This window comes from Scardinius erythrophthalmus (genome assembly GCF_964197995.2).
Source record: "Scardinius erythrophthalmus genome assembly, chromosome: 6".
NCBI lineage: Eukaryota > Metazoa > Chordata > Actinopteri > Cypriniformes > Leuciscidae > Scardinius > Scardinius erythrophthalmus.
Genome location: NC_138226.1, coordinates 20,757,775 through 20,780,861, shown reverse-complemented (window position 1 = coordinate 20,780,861; position 23,087 = coordinate 20,757,775). Strand labels below are relative to the sequence as shown.

Genomic DNA, 23,087 nt, shown 5'->3' with positions numbered 1-23,087 from the left:
AAACAGCTACAATTGTCTACAGAATTGTTTGTCTTCCTGAACAGAGAGAGAGAGAGAGAGAGAGAGAGAGAGAGAGAGAGAGAGAGGTGATGACATTGGTAATTAAACCAATGGTGCTCACAAAACATTTCACCTTTACATTTATGAGCTGAAACAGACAATATGTTTAAAATATAAATAAGCTCTTATAAAATGAGAACATTTTAATCTAAATTTAAGAAACAAAAGCATCTGCACAAAATAATCAGGACCACAAAGCACAAAAGTGGGCTTTCAGGAAATATTAAGAGATAGACAACCAAAACACTGCATTTCCAATATTTATTTTAGAAGCGTTTTTATGCCAGAAAAGTAGTAAGTATTTGTATGAAACAGTTAGCATCTCATGTAACCACAATTTTATATATACAAGTTCCATGTGGTGGAAAACCGACTATGCCGTAATTGTGTGAAATATATGACGATAAAAGGAATAAGCATCTGCCTTATCAAAGCTGTGATGACCTTTAATTTGCACTGCCATGCCAGTGTAAATGGAAAAAAACATTCAATTGAAGCATATCTTCATTCATAATTTATCTTTTTGTTTTTAACTTTTTTTCCCTTTTATGTTTGCATTTAAATGTAGAGAATATAAGTGAATTTGATTTTTTTAAATACATTTTAAAATAATAATGTTGGATTTGGATATAAGGCAACATTTACTCTTAGCCCGAGGCCCTTCATAAAGTTGGATTTTTGGCCCTTCACAGTGTTACGTCCCAGGGTGCTCTAATACCATTTGTTGTGAGAATGCTTGTGTGCTCTGTGTTGAGCTCTGTTCCTCTCCTTCACTCTCTATCTCTCTCCGGTTAATTACCATCAGCTGCAACTCATTGTGAGCATGCCTGAGACTGAGCAGAGGAGTAGAAATGGTGCACTCAGAAAAGCCTGCGCTGAGGAACACTTCTCCCCAGCCTCAGACTGAAAATTGTGTGTGTGCGTGCGTGAGAACCTGTGCTCATTTGTTGTGTGTTGTGCATTAGTGTTGACTTTTTACCCGTGGGTAATTGAATGGTATTGTATAACTTCTTGTTTATGATTATCTGGGAAATGTAGGGGGAGGGTGCCTTTTTATTTTATAGATAGATAGATAGATTTTCATCTTTGTTTTTGTGCAGGGTAGGAAGCTCCCTTAAACCTTAGTTATAGCTTCTGTTTTGTTTATTATTTTAGGCCATACTGTCTCCTGAAGATTTATTCCCATCTTTTGTTAACCTTTTTGTCATTTGAAGGAAATAACACAACTTTAAGGAAAGTAAAAGTATTTATGATTTCACTCTGAGACTGAAGTGTGTTCTCCACGTGTTTTTACGTCACTACGTTACTTTTTTTTTTTTGGTCATATTTTGTTTTCCTTTGTTAACTCCCCTCATGACCCCTAGACTAGGAGGGGAACGTAACAATAGTAAAAAGTTTGGGCACCTCTGCCATAGAGAGATGAAAATCTGCACGTTTGACCTTCTCGTGGGAATACAATAATTCTGTGCATATAATAATGCACAGAATTATGTGCACAACACAACAATAATGATTTTTTCGCGAGAGCCATCTGAAATCTTTTAACAAGGGTTTCCATTGTGTGTCTGCATGGGAATGATGGTGTACATTGCTTCTGGGAATAGTCTTGGCCCCTCTTACCTCATTCCTAATGGTTTTGACGTGAGAAGCAGTGTCTCAGCTGCGTTCTTCTGATTCCTCATATTAGAGGACAACACTAGTTCCGCAGGGGTCCGATCTCGGAGCCAACAGCACAAACAGATGGTAAAAATGAGAATGGAGGATGGATTTACAAAGTTACATTATTCCTAGTTTTTGCTTCAAACATCATCTTAAAAAAAAGGAAAACATTCCTTAATAACAGAAATTGTTCATTTGTCTGCTCTTGAAGCCTGTATAGAATAATTCATCAGTTTTGTCTCACATTCCTGTGGTAACACAACAAACCAGAACTTTTATTAGATGAGACAGGGGTCAAGCACACATATATATTTGCATTTTGGCAGATACAGTATAACATAACATGTTGCTGATGTGTTTCTTACGATTATTATGACCGCCGCTAGCGAAAGCGGTCATATAGGGATTGTCAAAGTTTTTTTTTTTTTTTTTTTTCGTCATCTATACTGAATTTTTCGTCAACGATACCAGGGACACCGAAACACCGGGGAACATGAAATTTGGTGGGCATGTAGCCCCACTAGACTTTTACGGAAAAATTCCGTTTGGTCCCCGGGGGCCACTCCCCCCCCCCCGCGCTGGGCCCCCCCAAACCCAAAAAATGCAGTTTTTCCTAAATAACTACCTGAACCGTGGCACCGAGGATGAAGAAATTTTTTATGGTATGTTGGTCTTAAGGGCCCACATCAACCTAGCCTATAATCACTCATTTGTGATTTGCGCCCCTCCCATAAAAAATGAAAATGCAATATTATTCTGCTTTAATCGCCCCTATCTTCAGTTGAGATGTTCAGAACTGCACCATATTTCATGTGTATGATTAACTTGACATCCTCTGGGGGTATGCTAAGTTTCGTAGAATTTCATCCATGGGGGTGGGGGGGGTATAAAATAAATTCATTTATGGTCACATTTAGTGACTGTACACTCATCGGCCTGTAGATGGTGGTGTTGAGCGAAGGATTGCTGGTTTAGGATGATACTGTCACTAAGGTTGCCAACTGTCCCGAATTAGGCGGGACATCCCGCATTTTGGGCCTAATTTATTTGTCCCTTGCGTGACCTCCCGTGTCCCGTTTTTTGACAAGCTGATAAACCACTGACTGATACAACAGCAACAGCAGCAGTGCTGACCACGACACTTGAGAATGATCACCGACACCTGTCATCATCCAATCACAGCTTTTTTTAATCACTGTTTTGAGACAAATCATTGTTTGATTTGCGAACATCCTCTGCCGTCTGGTCGCTTCCGCTTCAAGCCGGACTCGTCTCGCGCTAACGGTAATTTCCTTTCACTGTCCACGTTTTGATTTCGGCTAATCAATTTTGGCGAATGCAAACAACGTGATTATTGTTCATGAGTCTAACATCCAGCCACGCAAGAAAACATGTAATCTACCTGAGGGAATAATATGCTCAAAAAACATTTCTGATTATTATTAATGTTTTAAAGCTTTTAGAAAGTACATAGAAAGCTTTTGTAACATTATCTTAACTGTCACTTTTGATTAATGTAATGCATCCTTGCTGAATAAAAGTAGGCAATTACTTTCTTTATTTTTTTCCCCAAAAAATAATCTTACTAACCCCAAACTTTTGAACTGTAAGCCTAGTGTATAATGTTAAAAAAGCTTTCTATTTTAGATAAATGCTGTTATTTTGAACTATGGTTTGTTTGTAATGTGACCTTTTTCATGTATGACATTAAAATTATTTTTAGAATTAAATACATAAATAGGTTAAGCAATACAAATGTGTTTATGTCTGATAACCTTTTAAACACAAACTTAACTGCAGACACTGAAATGACGTACACTGTGTGATACAGTACAAATATTTTGAGTGTCCCTCATTTTCCTATAAATAACCACGATTGTCCCGCATTTTCCTTTTCTGAAGTTGGCAACCCTAACTGTCACACACACACATGCAGGAATACAAACAAACGCAAGCATGCACACACACTGACATCCACACGCACAGACACACACCCATACAAATCCACATGCACAAACACACACATGTACACACGCATACATACACGCACAGACACACACACACAGACACACACATACACAAACACACACACACAGACAGACATGCACATACTACTACTTTTTTTAGGTATATACATAAACACGCAATACAGCCAAATTGCTCCACGTCATTTATTTTTGTGGAAAGCCAGTGCAGGCCTGAGTGGCGGTCATATTTTGTACCGCCATGCGGTACATCTAGTTTTATTATATAGGTAAATAGTGATATATATGACATTCTTAATATTAAATTTATATGCCATGAATATCATCATAATCTGTATCATAATTAGTGACATTGGTGAACTAATAAATAAAAAAAAACCTTTTATTTATTTGCTGATAAAGCTTCTTGAGATATTCGGAACAATCTTCTTTTGCTGTCGCAGACTTTCACTTTGGTTTGTATTGTGGTGCTGTGGTTTGGATCATGTTCCTCATGGTGAGTTTACCTGTCATGTTATGCCGCAGTGATGAATGATGCCTACGGGGAGTCTGGAGTCACCTGTTTGTTTATCGGTGTAAATGGAGCTGGGCATAGAACAGGCCAAACGAAACAGTCAATGTTTTGGGAAAGGAAATGACCAACTAAATGTGAAAAATCTATTAAAAAAGGATGAAAAATGTGTAAGCAAACAACAAACTGATTTATTTATGAAGAAAAAATATTCATAATGAAATATACCCAGTATGTAACCAAATTATGTGGATACAAGGACATTCCTATTATAGTTATTTTAGTGAATATTGTTCTATGAGAGTTTGCATATGTAAATAAAAGGAAGAATGATAAATACTGTAGTTTCCTATCGTGGAACAACCCTAATCTCCTTTTCATTTTGCTGAGTCACAGAGATGCCACAGTCTTTGTCTGACTCAGGGATACAGTTTGAGACACATGGACATGGACATATGGATGAATAGAAAGAATAGTGGGTGGGGAAAACCTGCTTCCCTGGTTTAATCAAGCTACAGTTTCCATGTGAAACTCAATCCTATACATATTTGATCCAGCATATTGTATGAGCTGATGTTTGTGGTGAATGTGAAAAGGGGCAGAGGATTGTTCTGCTCCCTTTACCAAAGCAGACCAGAGGTTCCCATGGGAATTCTGGGTCTAGGAGAAACACTGACTTTTTTTAAGGGATGTGAAAACAAGACTCTGTGCCCATCTACACACACTTATGTACCTCTAGAGAGAAACCTGACTCTCACTGACTTCTCCTTGACTGTGGGTTTGGTTATAAATCACTTGAATGATTTTTGTCCAAAGAAGTGTCTTGCTCAAGGTCACAATAATGATGGAAGAACTGAAAATCCTCCATTTAATACATCTCTCCCCTTCCAGGGTTTAAACTTAGGACCAGCCAACGCTATCTCACGACCAATTCGTACGAATTCGTACGAATGATAAAAAGTTGGCTAATTCGTACTAATTCGTACGACCTAGCTCGTACGAATTTGTACGATTTGTCTAAACCCACGTGATGGGTAGGTTTAGGGGCGGGGTCAGGGGTAGGTCATTCGTATGAATTCACACGAATTGGCCAATTCGTAAAATATGTACGATTTTGCAAAAATCGTACTAATTCGTACGAGCCAGGTCGTATGAATTCGTACGAATAAGCCACCTCGTAGAATTTGTACGTTTTCCCGTGAGATCGGGCTCGACCAGCCCAGACATTCAACAGTTGACTGGAACCCAAATGACAACATGGTGTTAAATTCTTATAGGGTAATAGGGTTAAGGATAATAAAGCAAGAGATTATCTGTTCTGTAAAATATATAGTAAGTGACCAACACTTAACTGTAGAGCAAAAAATAGGTTGTAATGCTTGTAGTATCACCACCTACAGTATATAAACTCTAGAGCTTTTGTAAATTTCCAGGATGTAGTTAGATCACAAGTGGACCACAGTGAACTTGGGCAGTCAGATTTACAATCTGTTTTCCAGTGAAGTTCTGCCATAGTTCACTGTCACATCCACATTAAGAATGGTGTAATTGTGCATGTAGACTCGACAATTGATGTCTGTAACTGTGAAGGTGATGGAGAGATGGTGAACGATTCAACAAATGACTCGAGGCAAGACATGGAACAAAATTTAATGTTATTTGACCTTCCAGTCATCCTTACCAAATATCTGTTCAAGTACCTACAAAAACATTTTGACTGTGAAAACTTTTGAGGAGTTGGAATAGATTGTGTGGCTTTTTAATTTCCCTTTTCTTTGTTAACTTTTATCAGTTTTTTCAAACTGATAAAAAAATTGAACTGTAGTCAATGTGCCATTATGTAATTTTAGTCATTATGTCAAATGTATACCTTTTTTTTTCCAGGGCTGGAAATTGGGGGTGGGGGACTTGGGGGACTGAATCCAGAGAGTAAATTTAAAAAAATAACTCACTTATGACATGGCAGTAATGTGAGACATCAATATTTGTAAAGCAAAGTAAAAAAAAAGAGAGAACAGGATTCTGACTTTGACACTAGCAGTTACATTATGGAGAACTGTAAGAAAGTTTTGCTCAAAAACTATCAAAGCTATCAGCATTAATCATGTTCATTAATAAAGTCTTTATCTTTGATTAAATCTTTGTCAGTATCATAGTTTGTATCTATGACCATTTGTAAGCGTAATGCATAAGCCAGGAATATTATGATATGGTATAATAAAATGGTCTGGCAGCACATTCTTTGTAATTACAGCTTATTAGAAACATGTTGCAGCATCTTTTTTTTCTTCTTCTCTCATTTACTCATTAAAACTCATAAACTTTCCCAAGAGTCTTTTAAACTATAGTCAAGACCTCTGCAAATACATACATGGAACCACTTAACTTAAAATAGACAATATGTATTATTCTTCTGTATTAATTTGTAGACCACAAAAAAAAAAAAAAAAAAAAAAAACCTGGAAGATTATTTGAATTTTTTCAACACAAGCCATGGGTTCCCTCAGGAATTAACTATGGGTTTTTAGAATAACGGTTTTTGATTTCAGAGTAAAATAAGCACTATTGTTCACATTGCATTACAACATACAGTAAGTTACAATCATCCCTCAAATGTTGATTTTGATACCATTGTGTGCTTTAAAACGTAAGTTGCTATCAAGTTGCTAACAGTACATACAACTACCACAAGAATGTGAGTTTGCATGCGTGACAAACATAATAAAAACCCATTTGAAGTTCCTGAGGGGACATTGTTGGCTTACAAGTTGTCATCAACAATATTAAATGAAATGAAAACACACCTAATTCTGCCAAACACACAAAATATATTCAAAACAATTGGCATTTGTTGGGTGAATTTAGAAACTATGAGTGCATGTGATCAGTGGTTTATTAAAAGATGTTTATTTTATACCACTAAAAAGTCTAAGAACTGAAATCCCAACATTTGAGAGTTCATTATTGCCTGCTGAAGACTCTTTATCATAATAATATTAAAGTCATACCATGTTTTTTTATGAAGAGATACTGTAACTGAGGCCTGGCTATCACACAAAATGTAGATAAGGAGAAATAAACTCTTGCTGGTCCTGTCAGAGAAATACAAACACTTACACCAGAGATGTGAATGAATGATTCTGTTTTTGCTGGATATTTTAGCAGGTGCTTGGGAGTGTACGTCACCCCTATGCTCGAGTTTTGTGATGTTTTGATAATGCATGTTCATGTTTTACAGATCACTCTCATTACAGATCCTTAGCAATTGCAGTAATTATGGACACAAATTCCACAAACAGTATTAGCTGAATCACAGACAAATCCATATAGCTTTGCTGTAAAACTAACATACAGGAATACCGGCTGTGCACATTACACGCTATCCTAGATTGTTCATTCAGCCTTTCCTGAACCAGTGGTTCTCTGCCTTGTTCTCGAATCCCTTTTGGAGCACCAGCCAAACCACAAGGAGACCAAAACGAAAGACATAATTTGTCTTCTGAAGACTGATTCTGCACAAGCAAAAATGCAATGAAGGGCTAAATTGAAATAACAGGGCCCTACATGAAAAATGATGTCATGAACATTTAATCAAGTGTCACACTGAACATTCAGACATGATTGCAATATTGTAATATTGTTGTCATGCAATAGTTCATTTATATAAACAAGAGGTTAATGACATTTTAGATATTATATTATATTATATTATATTATATTATATTATATTATATTATATTATATTATATTATATTATATTATATTATATTATATTATGTAATTTGACACGACCATACTGTCTAAATGCAGCATTTTCAGTATTTTCTTAATGTGCTGCACAATATACTGTGGTGCATTTAAACCTTTAGCCTCAGACTCTCAGAACTATTAAAATCGGACTGTTCACTGTCTTTGCTGTTGGGCAGCCTGTAAATTGAGGCCATGTACAGCAGAAACAAAACTGCTGTGAGTCATGACCTGTTTCAATCCGGTGGTCTCTTTTCTTTCCCTGTGTGAGTTTAACACGGCTACAGCCTAGTACACTTAGGACAATGTTGTGTTTGAAAGAATACATTTTTATGAAGCTGTTTAATGTTTTTGAAGTTTTGACTGTGAAAAGTGTCTGACAGTTTTGTTGTGGTGTTATTTTCCAGAAATGAAAACTTTGAGCATGACAAAATAAATTAATAGCTGCCGAGAAAGAAACAGGGGGTGTTTAGTGATGAAAGTATGTCACACCATGATTAGTGTGAAAAGGAATTAACAGATTAGAGACCAATTGAAACCAGATGAGTTCAAGAGGGGTCAAACTGGGTTAATCAACCAAACTGCTAATTATGGGAAAACTCTTCAGTTATACAACAATAATCTTCTTTGATGCTCAAAAGTGTGGAACATACGGAATGAGTTTGACTTTTTGTTTGATCCATAAATTTAAAAACTTGACTGTGAGACAATAATATTGCAACAATTAATTTTTGTGTACTTTTATTTTGCAACCAGTCATTTATTCATATTATGTAGTTATATATATATATATATATATATATATATATATATATATATATATATATATATATATATATATATATATATATATATATATATATAATAAAGATATATAAGAGACCTTGGGTTTGTAAAGCAAGTTTTGGGGGAAAAAGGTCATCAGAAGATGTTGAATAACAAGGCAGTTTATGAACAGCCGTGGACTGTGGCTGCAGAAGACTGTGTCATTTAGATCTAGCCGCTAATGCAACCTTAAGCAGTTTTGTTTAGGCCTTGCAGGTGTCTAAATACAGGAAAGTGTTGGAAGTCGTCTGCTATAGACCTGACATTGGTTGCACGTGAAGTTCAGATCAGCATAAATCAGACTCTAAAGTGTCCTTGTTGTTGATGTGGAAATGCTGCTCAGCATTAGCTGACTGAGATAAAAAAAAAAAAAAAAATCATGGTAAAAAGGTTCTACTAAGAAGTGAATATTCTACCGTTTAAGCTTGGTTTTGTGTCCTCTTAAAGCTGGTAAAAATATAAAGAGTTTGAACCAATGAATTACATGTCATGAAATGCTATGGAAACAGGAATCATTGTTTTATAACTATTATATTATACTATTATATTATACTTTTAGAACTAACTCAACTATTTATTGAGTCACTGAATCATTAACTCAACTGTCATAAACAAAACAACTATCGATTGGGTCTAAAGTTATATTAATTGTTTTTTATTATATAAAAAAAAGATATGCTTGCGTGAGATTACTTAGCTAATTATTGTTTTGACAATTACCCTGAAGAATCAACACACAACAGGCCTCAGTCAGAAAGGTTTTATTACAAGTTCATCAATGAAAATTCTAGTTAGAGTTTATAGGACAGCGTGAGCTACTTGAGATGGCATTTGTATTTCCAGTTACATCCCCTTAAGTTTCCACATTTTAAACATATTTTAGCTAAATTGAATAAGCAGAATGTGGTTAAATCTGCTTGACTGCAAGTTAATATCCTGTAGTTATGACCATCTTAAGACAGTAAACTTCTCTCACCATGACAACTTACGCTGTTGTACTATTGTAGTCATTTTATGATGCCTTTAGGGTGAAAATAAAAAGTGCCACCGTTGTTGAACAGATGGTAAACCAGTAATATACAGTGTTGATTTTAATAATCAAACATAAAAGTCATGGCTAGATTGAATCCATATTACGTCCAGCTCAAGCATGGGTTAATCCTAACCATGCATTTTCCATCAGATACTTATAAATATTTAAACAAGGACCAGTGATGTTTCTCAAATTAAACTGAGATGAGGTTAATGTAATTGGCACTGTGAATCAAGTTATTTATTTCCAAGCACATTTAAGTATTCAGCATTCCACTCAAAACTATCAAAAATAAATGCCAAAGATAAATATAACAACATACTTAACTTACATTTTAGATAACTGAAATATACACATATATCAAAGACAAAATAAAGTAAATGCCCTTCCAAGTATACACGTTACAAGATGACAGCCAGTCAACAAACATAATTTACTCACATGAACAAAGCCTATGAAGTACACACACAGTTGCACATTAAAATCCAGTTGAAAATAAGTTATTTTTGTTCTATTCTTCAAACATGTTGGAATGCGCTTTTGTGGAGAACATGTGAACACTGTTCAAAATACAAAAGTAATGGCAATGCTCTTGCCACAGATACAAAAGCCCCACTTTCGTCAAAGAAAGTACTCTAAAAAAATCAGTCAGTAGCAATTGAGCCACATCTAAATATTAACACAATTAAGAAGAGAACTAGGACTACATCAATTTGCTGTTACAGTACATTACTTACATTTGTATATATTGCATCATAAATCATTTTATGATGATTGAAAGCCATCACGCATTTCTGAGAAGTGATTATTGGACACAATTATGTCGTTTCTTGAATGAGCTGTAGCATACAGGTTTCTCTAAAGTGCCATTTTTTTTGTATAAAGTATACATTTTTGGCTGCTAGTCAGATTGGAACCAATTGTGACCCTGGACCTGGGTCACATGGGTCAATTTTTTTAAATTGAGATTTATACATCATCTGAAAGTTGAATAAATAAGCTGTCCATTGATGTATGGTTTGGTAGGATAGGACAATATTTGGCCGAGACAAAACAATCAAACCATTGAGAAAATCGTCTTTAAAGTTGTCCATTTATGTTCGCGATTGTGCTGCATTCACTCACAAAAATAAATGTTTTATATATTTACGGTAGGAAATTTACAAAATATCTTCATGGAACATGAACTTTACTTAATAAATATCCTAATTATTTTTGGCATAAAAGAAAATTCAATCATTTTTACCCATTCAATGTATTGTTGGCTATTGCCACAAATATACCCGTGCGACTTGTGACTGGTTTTGTGATCCAGGGTCACAACTGATTGGCTGAACATTCATGGTTCTGAAATTACAATAAGATCCCATCAGTTTTTGGCACATTTCAAATGAATTATTCACAATCTTTGGGGTCACTGTTGAGCATTAGCTGCAATTTTGATGTAAAACATGTTCAAATTCAGTTTTGTTTATATGAATCTAGGAAAACATGTCAGAGTGTTTCTGATCTCACCAGTCTTTGGCACATTTCAAATGAATGAATCACTATCTTTGGGTTCACTGTTGAGCATTTGCTGCAACTTTGACGTAAAACATGTTCAAATTTGGTTTTGTTTATCTAAATTTCAGGATGACATGCCAGAGGAGTTCTTGTTTTGAAGCAGTGCAGAACTTTGGTTGAGGGTGACGTCTCGAGGGTCCTAATTCACAGCCACAGCGTTGTTCTCTACCATCGCGTATTCTGTCTCGGTGCCCTGAGAGCCCTCCATGAGTCGCGCCAGCCCCGTACGGGTGGAGTATTTGAAGATGAAGGCTTTCATGAGGTCATAGCGGTAGTGACGGTGAGCAAAGCTGTAGACAACAGGGTTCACGCAGCAGTGCAGCAGCGACAAGCATTGCGTGAGGTGCAGAAGCACAAATAGGCCGTTCTCTGAACCGCAGCCCAATGGTAGCACATGTAGCATGGCTAGAGCGTCGGCTAACAGCACAGCATGATATGGTGCCCAGCAAGCTATAAAAACCACTATGTATGTGAGGATGACCTTCCTGCTCACGCTGCGATCCTGGTCACCATGTAAAGGGGAATGAGAGGAAGAGGAAGCCAGAGCTTTTGCCAACAGTGCATAAGACACTGCAATAACGGGGAAGGGAATGACAAAACCAAGAATCACAAAACTCAGTTGAATGCCCACCATCCACTGCAAAGGGTTGTCCACTGGATATATAGGATGACACAAGGTCAAATGACTGTGTTGTGACTTTACGGACTGCAGGAAGTATGTGTCAGGTATTGAGGCGAATAAAGCAAGCAGCCATGTTACCGCACACACTAAGCGGCGTATCTGTCGTCCTCGACTGGGTGAAATCTCCTCCGAGCGTACCACCGAAAGATAACGGTCCACGCTCATGCAGGCCAGGAAGAAGATGCTGGCGAAAAGGTTGACGCTGAAGAGAAGATGTGTGAGCTTACAGGCCACCTGGCCAAACGACCAGTGGCCACCCTGTGCCAGCGAGCTCACCCACACCGGGAGAGTAGCAACCACACACAGGTCAGCCACCGCTAGGTTTAATATATACAAGTGTGTCTCGTGGTAATGACGCTCCGAGCGCAGGTTGACCCACACTACTAGCGCATTGGCGGCCAGGCCCACAACAAAAATGAAGGCATAGAGGGTGCACATAGCATTGAGGAGAGCAGAATGGTTGAAGGAGATGGGGCACATTTGCACTTCCACCCGTGTGCTGTTGTCACTGGCGTCTGTGAAGTTTAATTCTTCCCACATGGCGAATAATTCAGTCAGTTCGCTGCCACTTGGACTGATCTTTTCATTTGGAGGTGAAGACTGCAACTGTGGAAGGGGAATGAAAAAGAAGTGCAAAAACCCATCAAGATGGAGTAAAGTTTTCTCTGTTATGATTACCAAAAGATCTACGTCATTATATTATTAAATATCAATCATAAATACCAAATATGAATTTAATAACATGAACTGATGGGTAGAAAATGGGACTGAGTAGAAAATAACTTCAATTTAAATCAATATATTAATATTTTTTTATGTATTAATGTTTTATATTAGTGTTAAATATTCAAAAGTTTAGGGTCAGTAAGAGAAATAAATGCTTTTCTTTTTAAAGTGCAATAATTCTAAAAATAAGTATACCATTTCCACAACTGTTTTCAACATTAATATCAGTATCACCATATCAGTATATTAAAAAGATTTCTGAAGGATTATGTGACTATAAAACAATAAAATAGAAAACACTTGGTTTCAGTTTTTGATCAAATAAATGGTTTGATGAACAAAAGACTTCTTTCAAAATGATTAAAAATTCTTAACAAAACCCCAGCATTTGAACTGTAGTCTATATTTGCATAAATACACTTTATTTAGCATTAAGCACATTCCTAAAGTATTGCTATGAACTAACAAATACTATTTTATTTTCTCACAAGGTTAAAAGTGCAATCTGTTCAAAGAAACACTTAAGAACCATTTATTAAACTATTTATTTGACACGAGACCATCCAATCATGCAAGACAAACTTGTCTATGGCACTAGAGCCTTTCATATTTGTGAAATTGTCAAAGCATCCTATTATTATTTCATGGTTCAGTTCGGTTCGAAAGTTGACACTACTTCAAAAGCACAAAGCTGTTTGGCTTTAAGCCAGTCATGCTGAAGTACCCTTTAAGCTGGTTCTGCTTTTCAAAAATCAAAGTCACTTCACAGTGATTTCTATGAGCGAAGTAATTTCAGTTTAGGGATTCTGTCATGCCATCTTAAACATCTAAGTGGTCCTTTCTAAAAGAAATGTTGCTATGTGGTTGGTGAGGTCACAGACCCTTGACCCTTGATTTCTCTAGGTCACTAAATCCTTTTTTAGCGGAACCTTCCCATCAGCAGAGCTGCAACAGTGGATGTGAACGTTAGTATAATGCTTTTCTAAATTAGCGTAAATCTCTAAAAATATAAAATAAGCCTGCCTCATGTTGTGTTCCAAGACAAACCATAACATGAAGAGTGTGTGATTATGTTTAAATGTTATAATTGGGGTATTGAATTACACATTACTTTCCATTACAAAAGGAAATTACTCCACCTGTTACTCCACCTGTATTCTGTTTGAAGTTCATAACAAAGTTAAATCTTATTGTTTTCCCTTTAGTAAGTACACAATAGTGCTGTTTGATAAAAGCTTTTATGTTTGTTTGTTTAAGAATGGTTTATATGCTTTCGCCCTAAGAGGAAACAGTTTAGGAAGTTTGTAGCACAAAATGTAATTGATGAATCATTTAAGGACTGTAACATGTGAAGATACACACGCAAACACTCTTTGCCTTCTCTCTACTTGTCTCATTGTCTCTCTTTCAGTCTTTATATTTAGTTATTTATGCATAAATATAGCCTACTCAAGGCTACACTGTTAGAAAAATCTGTAGAAATTACAGTATTACTGGCAGCTACTTGCCAGTAACTTACTGTAGATTTAAATTGATGTTATTTACTGGCAATAATTTGTTTAAAATTAAATGAACATTAAACATTAACAAGTCTTTATCTTTACAGAATAAAACTAAAATAACATCCTCATGCAAAGCATTCTGGGAACCAAAATCTGAAGGAAAAAAACAGAAAAAGGATGCCAGAATGCTTTGCATTAGATTGTTATTTTATAATTTTATTCTTTAAAGACAAAGACTTGTTAATGTATAATGTTCATTTAACTTTGAACAAACTGTTGCCAGTAAATAACATAAATTTAAATCTACAGTAAGGTACTGGCAAACAGCTGCAAAATTACAGCAAATTTTTTACAGTGTATCTATAATAGATTATACACTGTTCCAGCTCTGCAGCTGACCATGTAAACTGTAACACTGCTATTGCTGGCAGGAAGTTGGATATGTCCAATAAATCATGATTTGTGCAAAACCGTGAATGCTAATGACATGCTAAAGATCCAATTTATGATTAACTCTGTAGTGCCTCTTTATTTTCTGTTCATAAGTGAGCACATACAGTGCAAGTTCTCCATGAATACAGCAAATGTCTTTTTCTTTTCAATTAAAATGAAGTGCATTTCTGTTCCTGCTTCCCAAGCTAATCTTCTGTTTCGAATGAATTTATTTATTTTGAAGTTATGGATTTCGACAAATGTAAGCAGTATGACATTGAGTAAAGCTCTACGCATGAACTGCTGTCAGACTGAAACGCAGAAAGCAGAATAATGTTTAAAGCCAAACCATGGACACAATGAAATATGATGCAAATTCTTAACATAGGTAATGTTGGGTATTACAGTAGAGCTTTGTAGAATTTAATTGTGACCGTGTCTGATTTCTTTGCGTAAAACCCATAGGCCACTGTGTAGCCTACTACCACAGTTAGCCAAAATTAGTCAACAATACAATTTTTTTTGAGATATAGAACTCTATCATAAAGTTTTTAACATTTTCAGCATTTGCATGTTAGCAAATTTATCCAAATGGGAAGAGCACGAGCATAGTGTTGCAATGATTAGCCTATACGTCCTCAATTATACGCGACTTCTGATGCCGTTATTTTGCGCTTTATAGGACAAAAAAAATTCACGCTGCAAGTAGCCTAACTTATACTCAGGCTCAGCTCAACTTAGTTTGGCTGAAACATTATCTATTTGCTTACAACTTTATTACGAAACCCTATTACACTAGGCTACAAAAGAGACATCCAGCAGAAAGAGCTGCTTAAAAATCCCAACCTTAACATATCGTCTAGTGCAGTGCAGGTGTCTGAAACTATAGCCTACTAAAACTCTTGTCTCAAGTCTTTTGTTCGTTCTTTAGGACAGACGATGTTGCTCACCTCTGTCATTTTGCCTTTAATGCTTGGTCAGTGCGCAAAATTAATCCACGGATTCGTTATCAGTCGGTGATGAAGCAATCCCGTCGTCGATCGATTCTGCTGCAGGTTGTTTAAATAGAGTGAATGAAAGTGGTGACGCCCATCTACGCCTGACAATAGCAGGGCAGCGCTTATGACTACCTCAGTCTGAAGTCTGAACACGCTCATGAAACAAGGGGTGAGTTGACCAGGAACGCGGCTCGCCAATGAATGCCCCGAATCCAGTCATAATGTGGGGCCCTCATTAAAAAACGACAACAACAACAACAACAACAAAACTTATACATTTTAAAAAAGAGTTTTTTTTATGATTGAAACCATATTTTGTTTATATATATATAGGCTATATCCTACACGTTTGGCAGGTGCTTTTAAGGGTGGTTTTGTACAGTTTGAGCTACAGGAAAAGTGAAAAATACATTTTATATTTCAAATAAAATTCTGTATGAATATTAAATATACAAATTATAAATTCAAATATTATAATCGTAAAACAATAAATAAAACAAAACAAAAAACTAATACAATACATTAAAAATAATGTTCTTTATTTAAAAAAAGTATTGTTTGTCTTTTTTCTTTTTTTGTAACATGCGGACAGTTAACCAGGAATGCGGCTTTGTTGACTGCCTGTCTGACACCTCAGAGCACTCATTTCATGCATGCCTGATTATACATTATGAAACATAACCACCCAAAACGACAATCTTGAAAAAAAAGAATCACTACAATGAGAACCACTATAGCAGCAGGAAGAGTCTGCACTGCAAAACCTCAAAGCAAAGGCGTGTATCTTTACCAAATGCGATCATGTAAATAAAATAAAATGAAAATATAAAAATTAATGAAATAAAACATTATATATTGTTATTTGTAGGGTAAGGACATGTGGATGGATATGTAATGGTTTTCTTCATCATCTGACAGAGAGGGTCTGACCTCATGAAGGACATGAATCGATAAAGGGGGTGATTGTTTCCATTATAAGAACTTTAATGAAAGGGCAGCCTCAGCATGCACGGATATCCATTGTTCCCAGCTATCAAAAGTATCAGAGCACATTTCAAAAAGTCACTGATAAGCATCTTGGTTCTCCTTAACACTTGTGCCAGCTTCTTTATCTGAGCTTTCTTCTACATACAGAGGAGGGGAGAGACCCTTTGGCTCCTTTTGGTGGAGGCTTTGAAACAGAGATTGAATTATGTGAATTAAGCAGGGAAGAGAGCAGGGGTCCAAAGCTGCTGGAACAGAGCACAAAATCTCTCTCTACTTTTCAAACACACACTTTCCCTCCATTGCTAAGCAACAAGAACAAAGGACCTTTAAATAACTTCCTGCAGTGGAGGCTTAATTTGTTTATTTAAGAAAACTGTATCATTTTTGTCAATTGGTATGGTGCAACATTGTAGCTGGACTAAAGCATCCAACAGATGTCTCAATAAACATGGAAGACAGGTGGTGTCAGCTGAAGGTTAAACTGCTCTGGATAAACTTGTCCAAAGGTGTCACTTGGGTCATGACCTCTTCTGCTTTAGGGTCAAGGCCAGGAACTGGAGATCACATCGACTCTCTGAACAACTCGCTGCTGCCCAGCAGATAACTCATATGCAAATATGTAACTTCTTACCATGAACTTACTTGGAAATGGTTTATATAAGTGTTTTCTTTCTGAAGTTGATTCCCTTTATAAGAGTTAAATGAAAACATAACAGAAATTGTCTCTTATTTCTCTGTTTATATCTTTGTATTTGTTTTTGTTTTTTCAAAAATTAGACACCTAAAAAAAATATCTAAATCCTTTTGTGTATTTTGTATTTTACATCTATTATGTATTTCATTGATAGAATCTATTTAATATTTTTAAGTAGGCCTACATAATAATTAGTCCTGTAAGCTGGTATGGTAAAGTAGATTATGTTTTTACGAGGTGTAAAATATTTTTTCTGGTAGCCTACATAACAGAATTGTGGGCTTGGTATAAATTTGGCTTTAATATGTCTGAGACTTTTTATAGACCGAAAAGAGGATAATTAAAAACAGAATGCATGGAATCCATTGTCTGACAACATGAAACATGAATTTATTTTCTATACAAAGACATAATTTTACATGAGCATTGCTACAACAAATCAGGAAATAATTATGTAACTTTTAAGGGATATTTGAAAAATTCACATTTAAATTCCATGGTTATTGGTCACAGTTACATGAACTAGTGACCTTTGCTGTTTTCATACATTAAACCACTAATTAATTGCATCATTCCATTATATTACTACTTTTAGGAAAGCAGGAGACATTTACTGTGGTTTGATTGATCAGTTTCTGTCTGGCCAATTTCAGTCCATTTATTCTACAGCTCCCAGACCCTTAACAGCTCACTTTCTCTACTTGGTTGAAAAACTGCTCAGCAGGTTGGGCAGTTATGTAGTGTAACCAATAGCAACTCCCATGGCAGCAATTTGCCAAGCAAGGTCTTGGTATTTGTTTATACGGGCATACTGCTTCTCTCACAAGCACGGAATACACAACTCACACTTCATTAGAGTGATGAACAGCACCAGAAATAATCTATACTCTCAGCTAGGTAGAGGAGGAAACATACTGGTGGATATTTGCATTGTGTGTGCAAATATTAAAGGGCTGCAAACTTTAAATGTGACATATTATGCCCCTTTTCACAAAATAAAAAATAAAAAATACCCCTCAGATCATTTTTTATTGCTTGACAAATGTTACCCTTTTTGGGTGTGAGCATTTAAATGCAAATGAGCTGCTGTTGCTGCCCGCCCGTTCAGAAGACGGACAATCCTTTACACGAACTTTGAATACTCAATAACAAAACATGCGAATAATCTCACTCATCCAAAATCTCATAAATAACCAGTAGCGGAGTGCAGCCTAACAGAGAGACTCAGAAAGAGGTTACAACTTTTTAGACTGCACCTGGACGTTTTTGAATGGTTAGTGGATACATTTATGTAGTTGTTGTAGAGTTACATTGATCTCATCGACTTGCATGTCGCCTACCGTCATGTTTAACTTTTACACAAGTTGACACAGTTCCCTGAGGTCTTTATAAGACAGCTGTGATATTTTTTCGTCAAATAGTGTTTTGATCCCTTATGTGCAGACAATGACAGAATAGTTTGCATGCTTTGCTCGAACTTTTGCCATTGCGTTAGAACTGGTTACACTGTTGTCTTGCAAAAACCAAATGGCGGAGCAGGGTTGTGGAAACGTGCATATTAAAGAGTAACTCTCGCCAAAATTGAACCTAGGCCATTTTTGTAATCTACGGGAGTCAAACTTTTGTGTAAAAGTATAATTAGAATGGAAACGCCACTTTTAAGATTGACCGTATTTTCGTTTTAGGTCAAAATGCCTTTTGAATGGGCGTGGTTCACTTCTATGATAGCATCAAAATCGCTATTTTTAAAACACTAAGAAGGCTCGACACAACATAAAACTGCTCGAAGTATCACCAGGGGCTCTACACATGAACTTGAGCATTGACTACATTGTTTGTGTACACAAAGTTTACTAAAAAGAAAGGTTTTGTACGACTCGCTTTATCAGTTAGTTTTTCCGGTGGCTGGAATTTTGTCAGTCAAAAAGTAGTCGATCAGTTTCCACAAAGATATTTAGCAACACAACTAGTTTCAACATTGATCATAAGACTTCAACCCAAAGCGGCATATTATAATGATTTCTGAAGGATCAAGTAATGGCTGCTGAAAATTTAGCTTTACCTTCACAGGAATAAATTACATTTTAAAATATATTACAGTAGAAAACAGCTATTTTAAATAGTAAATAATATTTCACAAAATTACTGTTTTTACAGTATTTTTGAACAATAGTGTACAAGCTACATTTAAATATTTAGTGTTGCATGTGCACAGATGGAGGTTATTAGCCTAATCGTTCCACTAAGTAAATACATAATATTCTGTATTTCATCCACACTACAGCAGCTGAGTTGTCATAAATTCATAAAAGTCATAAATTTAGAAAGATCACGCATAAGGGGCATACATCAAAAAACATCTTTAGCCTGCAGAAAGAAGCACTGCTGTGAAATATGCACATGTGGTGGTGAGTGCCATCGTGTGAGGAAAAAAGACTCCAGGCCACGCCATTGTGTTCCAGGTGGTTCCAGTTTCAAGCCTCCCTTGTGCGCATTCTCAGTGCCCATGCAGGGCTGAAAGCAGTGTGGGGGATGGACCAGCACTCTGTCTGACACTATTTTTTACAGTCCATGGTCTGACATCAGGAGCTCATGAGTTAGTTGTGTTAACTCAGTGATACAGTTTATTGGAGATGGGAATCTACACATGTGACTCCCAGTCTGTGCTATTAATGGGAAAACTCCATCCTTATTGGTGTTCATATCAAACTGACTCATTTAGTTCTGTCCTGACTCAAAAAGCCTTGCACTGTAATTAAATATTCTGTGCACTCTGAAATTTTAAGATGAAAGCTCCCCCGCTGTGTTAGCAAAACAGCTGTGACCACATAGCAATAAAACTTGAGTATAATAAAGGTGAAACCTTTTTAAGACTGTATACAAGATATTGAAGGAATAGTTCACACAAAAATGAAAATTCTTTCATCATTCACTCATCCTCTTCTTTTGAAAACTGTTGGTCCCTCTTTTGGGCAATATAATGAAAGTCAATAGGGTCTGATGTTGTTTTGGTCCCCATTGATTTTCATTGTATGGAGCAAAAAAAAAAGAAAGAAAGAAAGAAAGAAAGAAAGAAAGAAAGAAAGAAAGAAAGAAAGAAAGAAAGAAAGAAAGAAAGAAAGAAAGAAAGAAAGAAAGAAAGAAAGAAAGAAAGAAAGAAAGAAAGAAAGAAAGAAAGAAAGAAAGAAAGAAAGAAAGAAAGAAATGAGGGTGAGTAAATGAAGAAAGAATGAAATTTTTTGGATGAATTATCCATTCACTGAAAATAAAGAAAAACTGAAATAAGTGGAAACAAAGCTAATATTTACAGGGAAACATTTCCACTATTTGTCAAAAATGTTCTCATATTTTGTCCTTTGAATAATCCAGATTTCAAATTTGGTATGCCTGTTGTCTTGACTTTCTCAATTTTCAAAAATCAGTATCAGGATCTAGTGAATGAAAGGCCATGAGTTTAAATGACTTCATCTAATAACTCTGAGGACAGAACCCCAAATCACGTCAAGCTTTCACGGTTTTCCCAGAAGGACGGTCTCTTTACAGAGGAAGGTCCTTTGATATACCACAAGCACATGGCGGAATACTGTGTGCCGTTTTGAAGTCTCTAACTGGCTCCTTGGTTTCAATAAAGGCTACATAATATAAGCGATTCCTTATGGGTTGTTGGACACTAAAAAACAAAACAAAAAAACAACAACAAAAAAACAGAACAATCCCACCATGTGCTTTACATCTAAATTAAAAGATGTAATTCATCCAATGTCAAGCACCAAATAATTTATCAATTTTGACAATCAGTTTAATTCAGTTAGTGGTCTCATGAAAAACTGATTGTCATGGTTTAAAAAAAAAAAAAAAAAAAAGATTGGTCATTGCAGAACTCGCAAAGAGCTTCACATTCAGATGCATCTTGAGTTGAAGGCTAAAATTTGGGTTAACAAATCTATCCTTTCTATAAGTATTATACTATAGTTAACTAGAAGCCTTCAACTGTCACTGTCACTTTCAGTATTTATTATTGGTATTAAACACACTTGTCTCTGAAAACATCCTGCATGTGAATTCATTTGCTAGACTTGCTTGTGGTTTGCATGTTCTGAGAGTGTCTGTTATGGACTGGCACGTCAGGAAAGGTGTGGTAAATGCAAAGACTGCACTACGCCCAGAAGACCAAACTAACCTAAACCGCAAATGCTTCCCTTGCAGAGCCACATAACCGTCTTGACTGATGGAATAAGACCATCACCTGCTTCTCTGTCCTTTGACAATATAAGTATTGCATTTTGCCATAAAACAACACTGAAGCTTAAGATTGTGAAGTGTGCACCATGTCTGTTTGTCTTTAAGTCTTTGACCATTGTTTAGAGGAATATATCTTCCAAAATAAATTTAGTTGCATCATTTCTTGGTTAACATTGTTGGTGGATGTATTTTTCCACAGTAATTTGACATATTAAAACAAACCAACTTGTGGACAGGACAAGAAGATGATTTGTTTTATCCTGTTAGGGGTCAACAGTTTAGGACCCAAGGACCAGATGTTTGAAAGAAGACCCGGAGTCAGAATTATAAAAAATAGAAGAAAAGTTTTACTGAAGATAGTTTGCAGTTTCATCAGCAGAAGTCAGCTTCAAGACTCACACAGGAGTTCGTAGGCCGCCCCGCTTACAGTTACAAAGATCACAGCAGTTATACCATTTCCAAGGTCTAAGCTACGTCATTGCTTACAGGTTGAATGATTCTCATTGGCTAAGAAATTGATAAACATAGTAATTTTCCACACATATACAGATAGACAGAAGCATATCTCCATAGATTATGCTGCTGACACTCAGACCCTGAAGTTAGGCACGTCGTGACCTTCCAGGTCACAGATTTGGGTGGCTGGGCGCCAGCCTGTCCCGAACGACAACTCAGTCAATCTCCAATAATGCCAGTGGGTCCTTAACCTGGAAGCAAGAAGACTAACACACACACACCCAACACACATCTTTTCCAAGGTTGAATATGGCCAGGCTCTAACTATAAACAGAAGTCTCGTCTCAAAACATCAAGATAACAAGTTCTTTCTCTCAGGAAAGGACAATTTATTCTAAATGGAAAGTATAGGCTTTAAATGACAAATGGTCCCTTAAACTATAGGCTTTAATGCCCCCTATGTGTTTTAACATGTTGAAGACCTTTCTCAAACACAAAACCAGTCCCTTTTTCATTTCTGGAAGCTGTGATAAATAGGCAAGCACTGTTACTGCATTCAAATATCAAATACAGACATTAAAGAATATATGAAAAGAACATTTCCGCAATCACACTGGTAACATCTATAACAAAGTAAAATCTCCAGAGAAGTCATTCAACTAATTTGATATTTATAAGGAAAAGTATTAATACCTTGATTATAATCACTCATTACATATACATTGAAGCAGCAGTGGATTCCAATCCACCCCCTTCAATGTCAACCTTTTTTTTTTTACCTTGTAGGTAGGATGTTACAATGGGGTCCCTGTTTGGATAGAACCTGCTAGGGGTGACTGACTAATAGAAAAATAAGGTGGTCATGTCTGCTCTACCTGTTTGTTAAACATTTGCATTTTATTTGTAAAATGCTTAGTGTCTTATGTTTAGTGCTCATAAGAGTCACTCCATGCATGAGAATTGAGCTGCCATGTACCTGCCAATA

At 36.2% G+C, this 23,087-nt stretch overlaps 1 protein-coding gene across 1 annotated transcript; it reads right to left on the bottom strand.

Annotated features, from left to right (window-relative positions):
• Positions 1 to 9,532: 9,532 nt before the first annotated feature.
• ackr3a (atypical chemokine receptor 3a) lies at positions 9,533 to 15,763 on the bottom strand. The gene is made up of 2 exons (XM_081368539.1): positions 15,676 to 15,763; positions 9,533 to 12,671 (listed from the first exon to the last, which is right to left on the bottom strand). Exons 1-2 carry the CDS (start codon positions 15,682 to 15,684, stop codon positions 11,523 to 11,525), a joined length of 1,158 nt encoding a protein of 385 aa, XP_081224665.1. The 5' UTR covers positions 15,685 to 15,763; the 3' UTR covers positions 9,533 to 11,522.
• Positions 15,764 to 23,087: the final 7,324 nt, after the last annotated feature.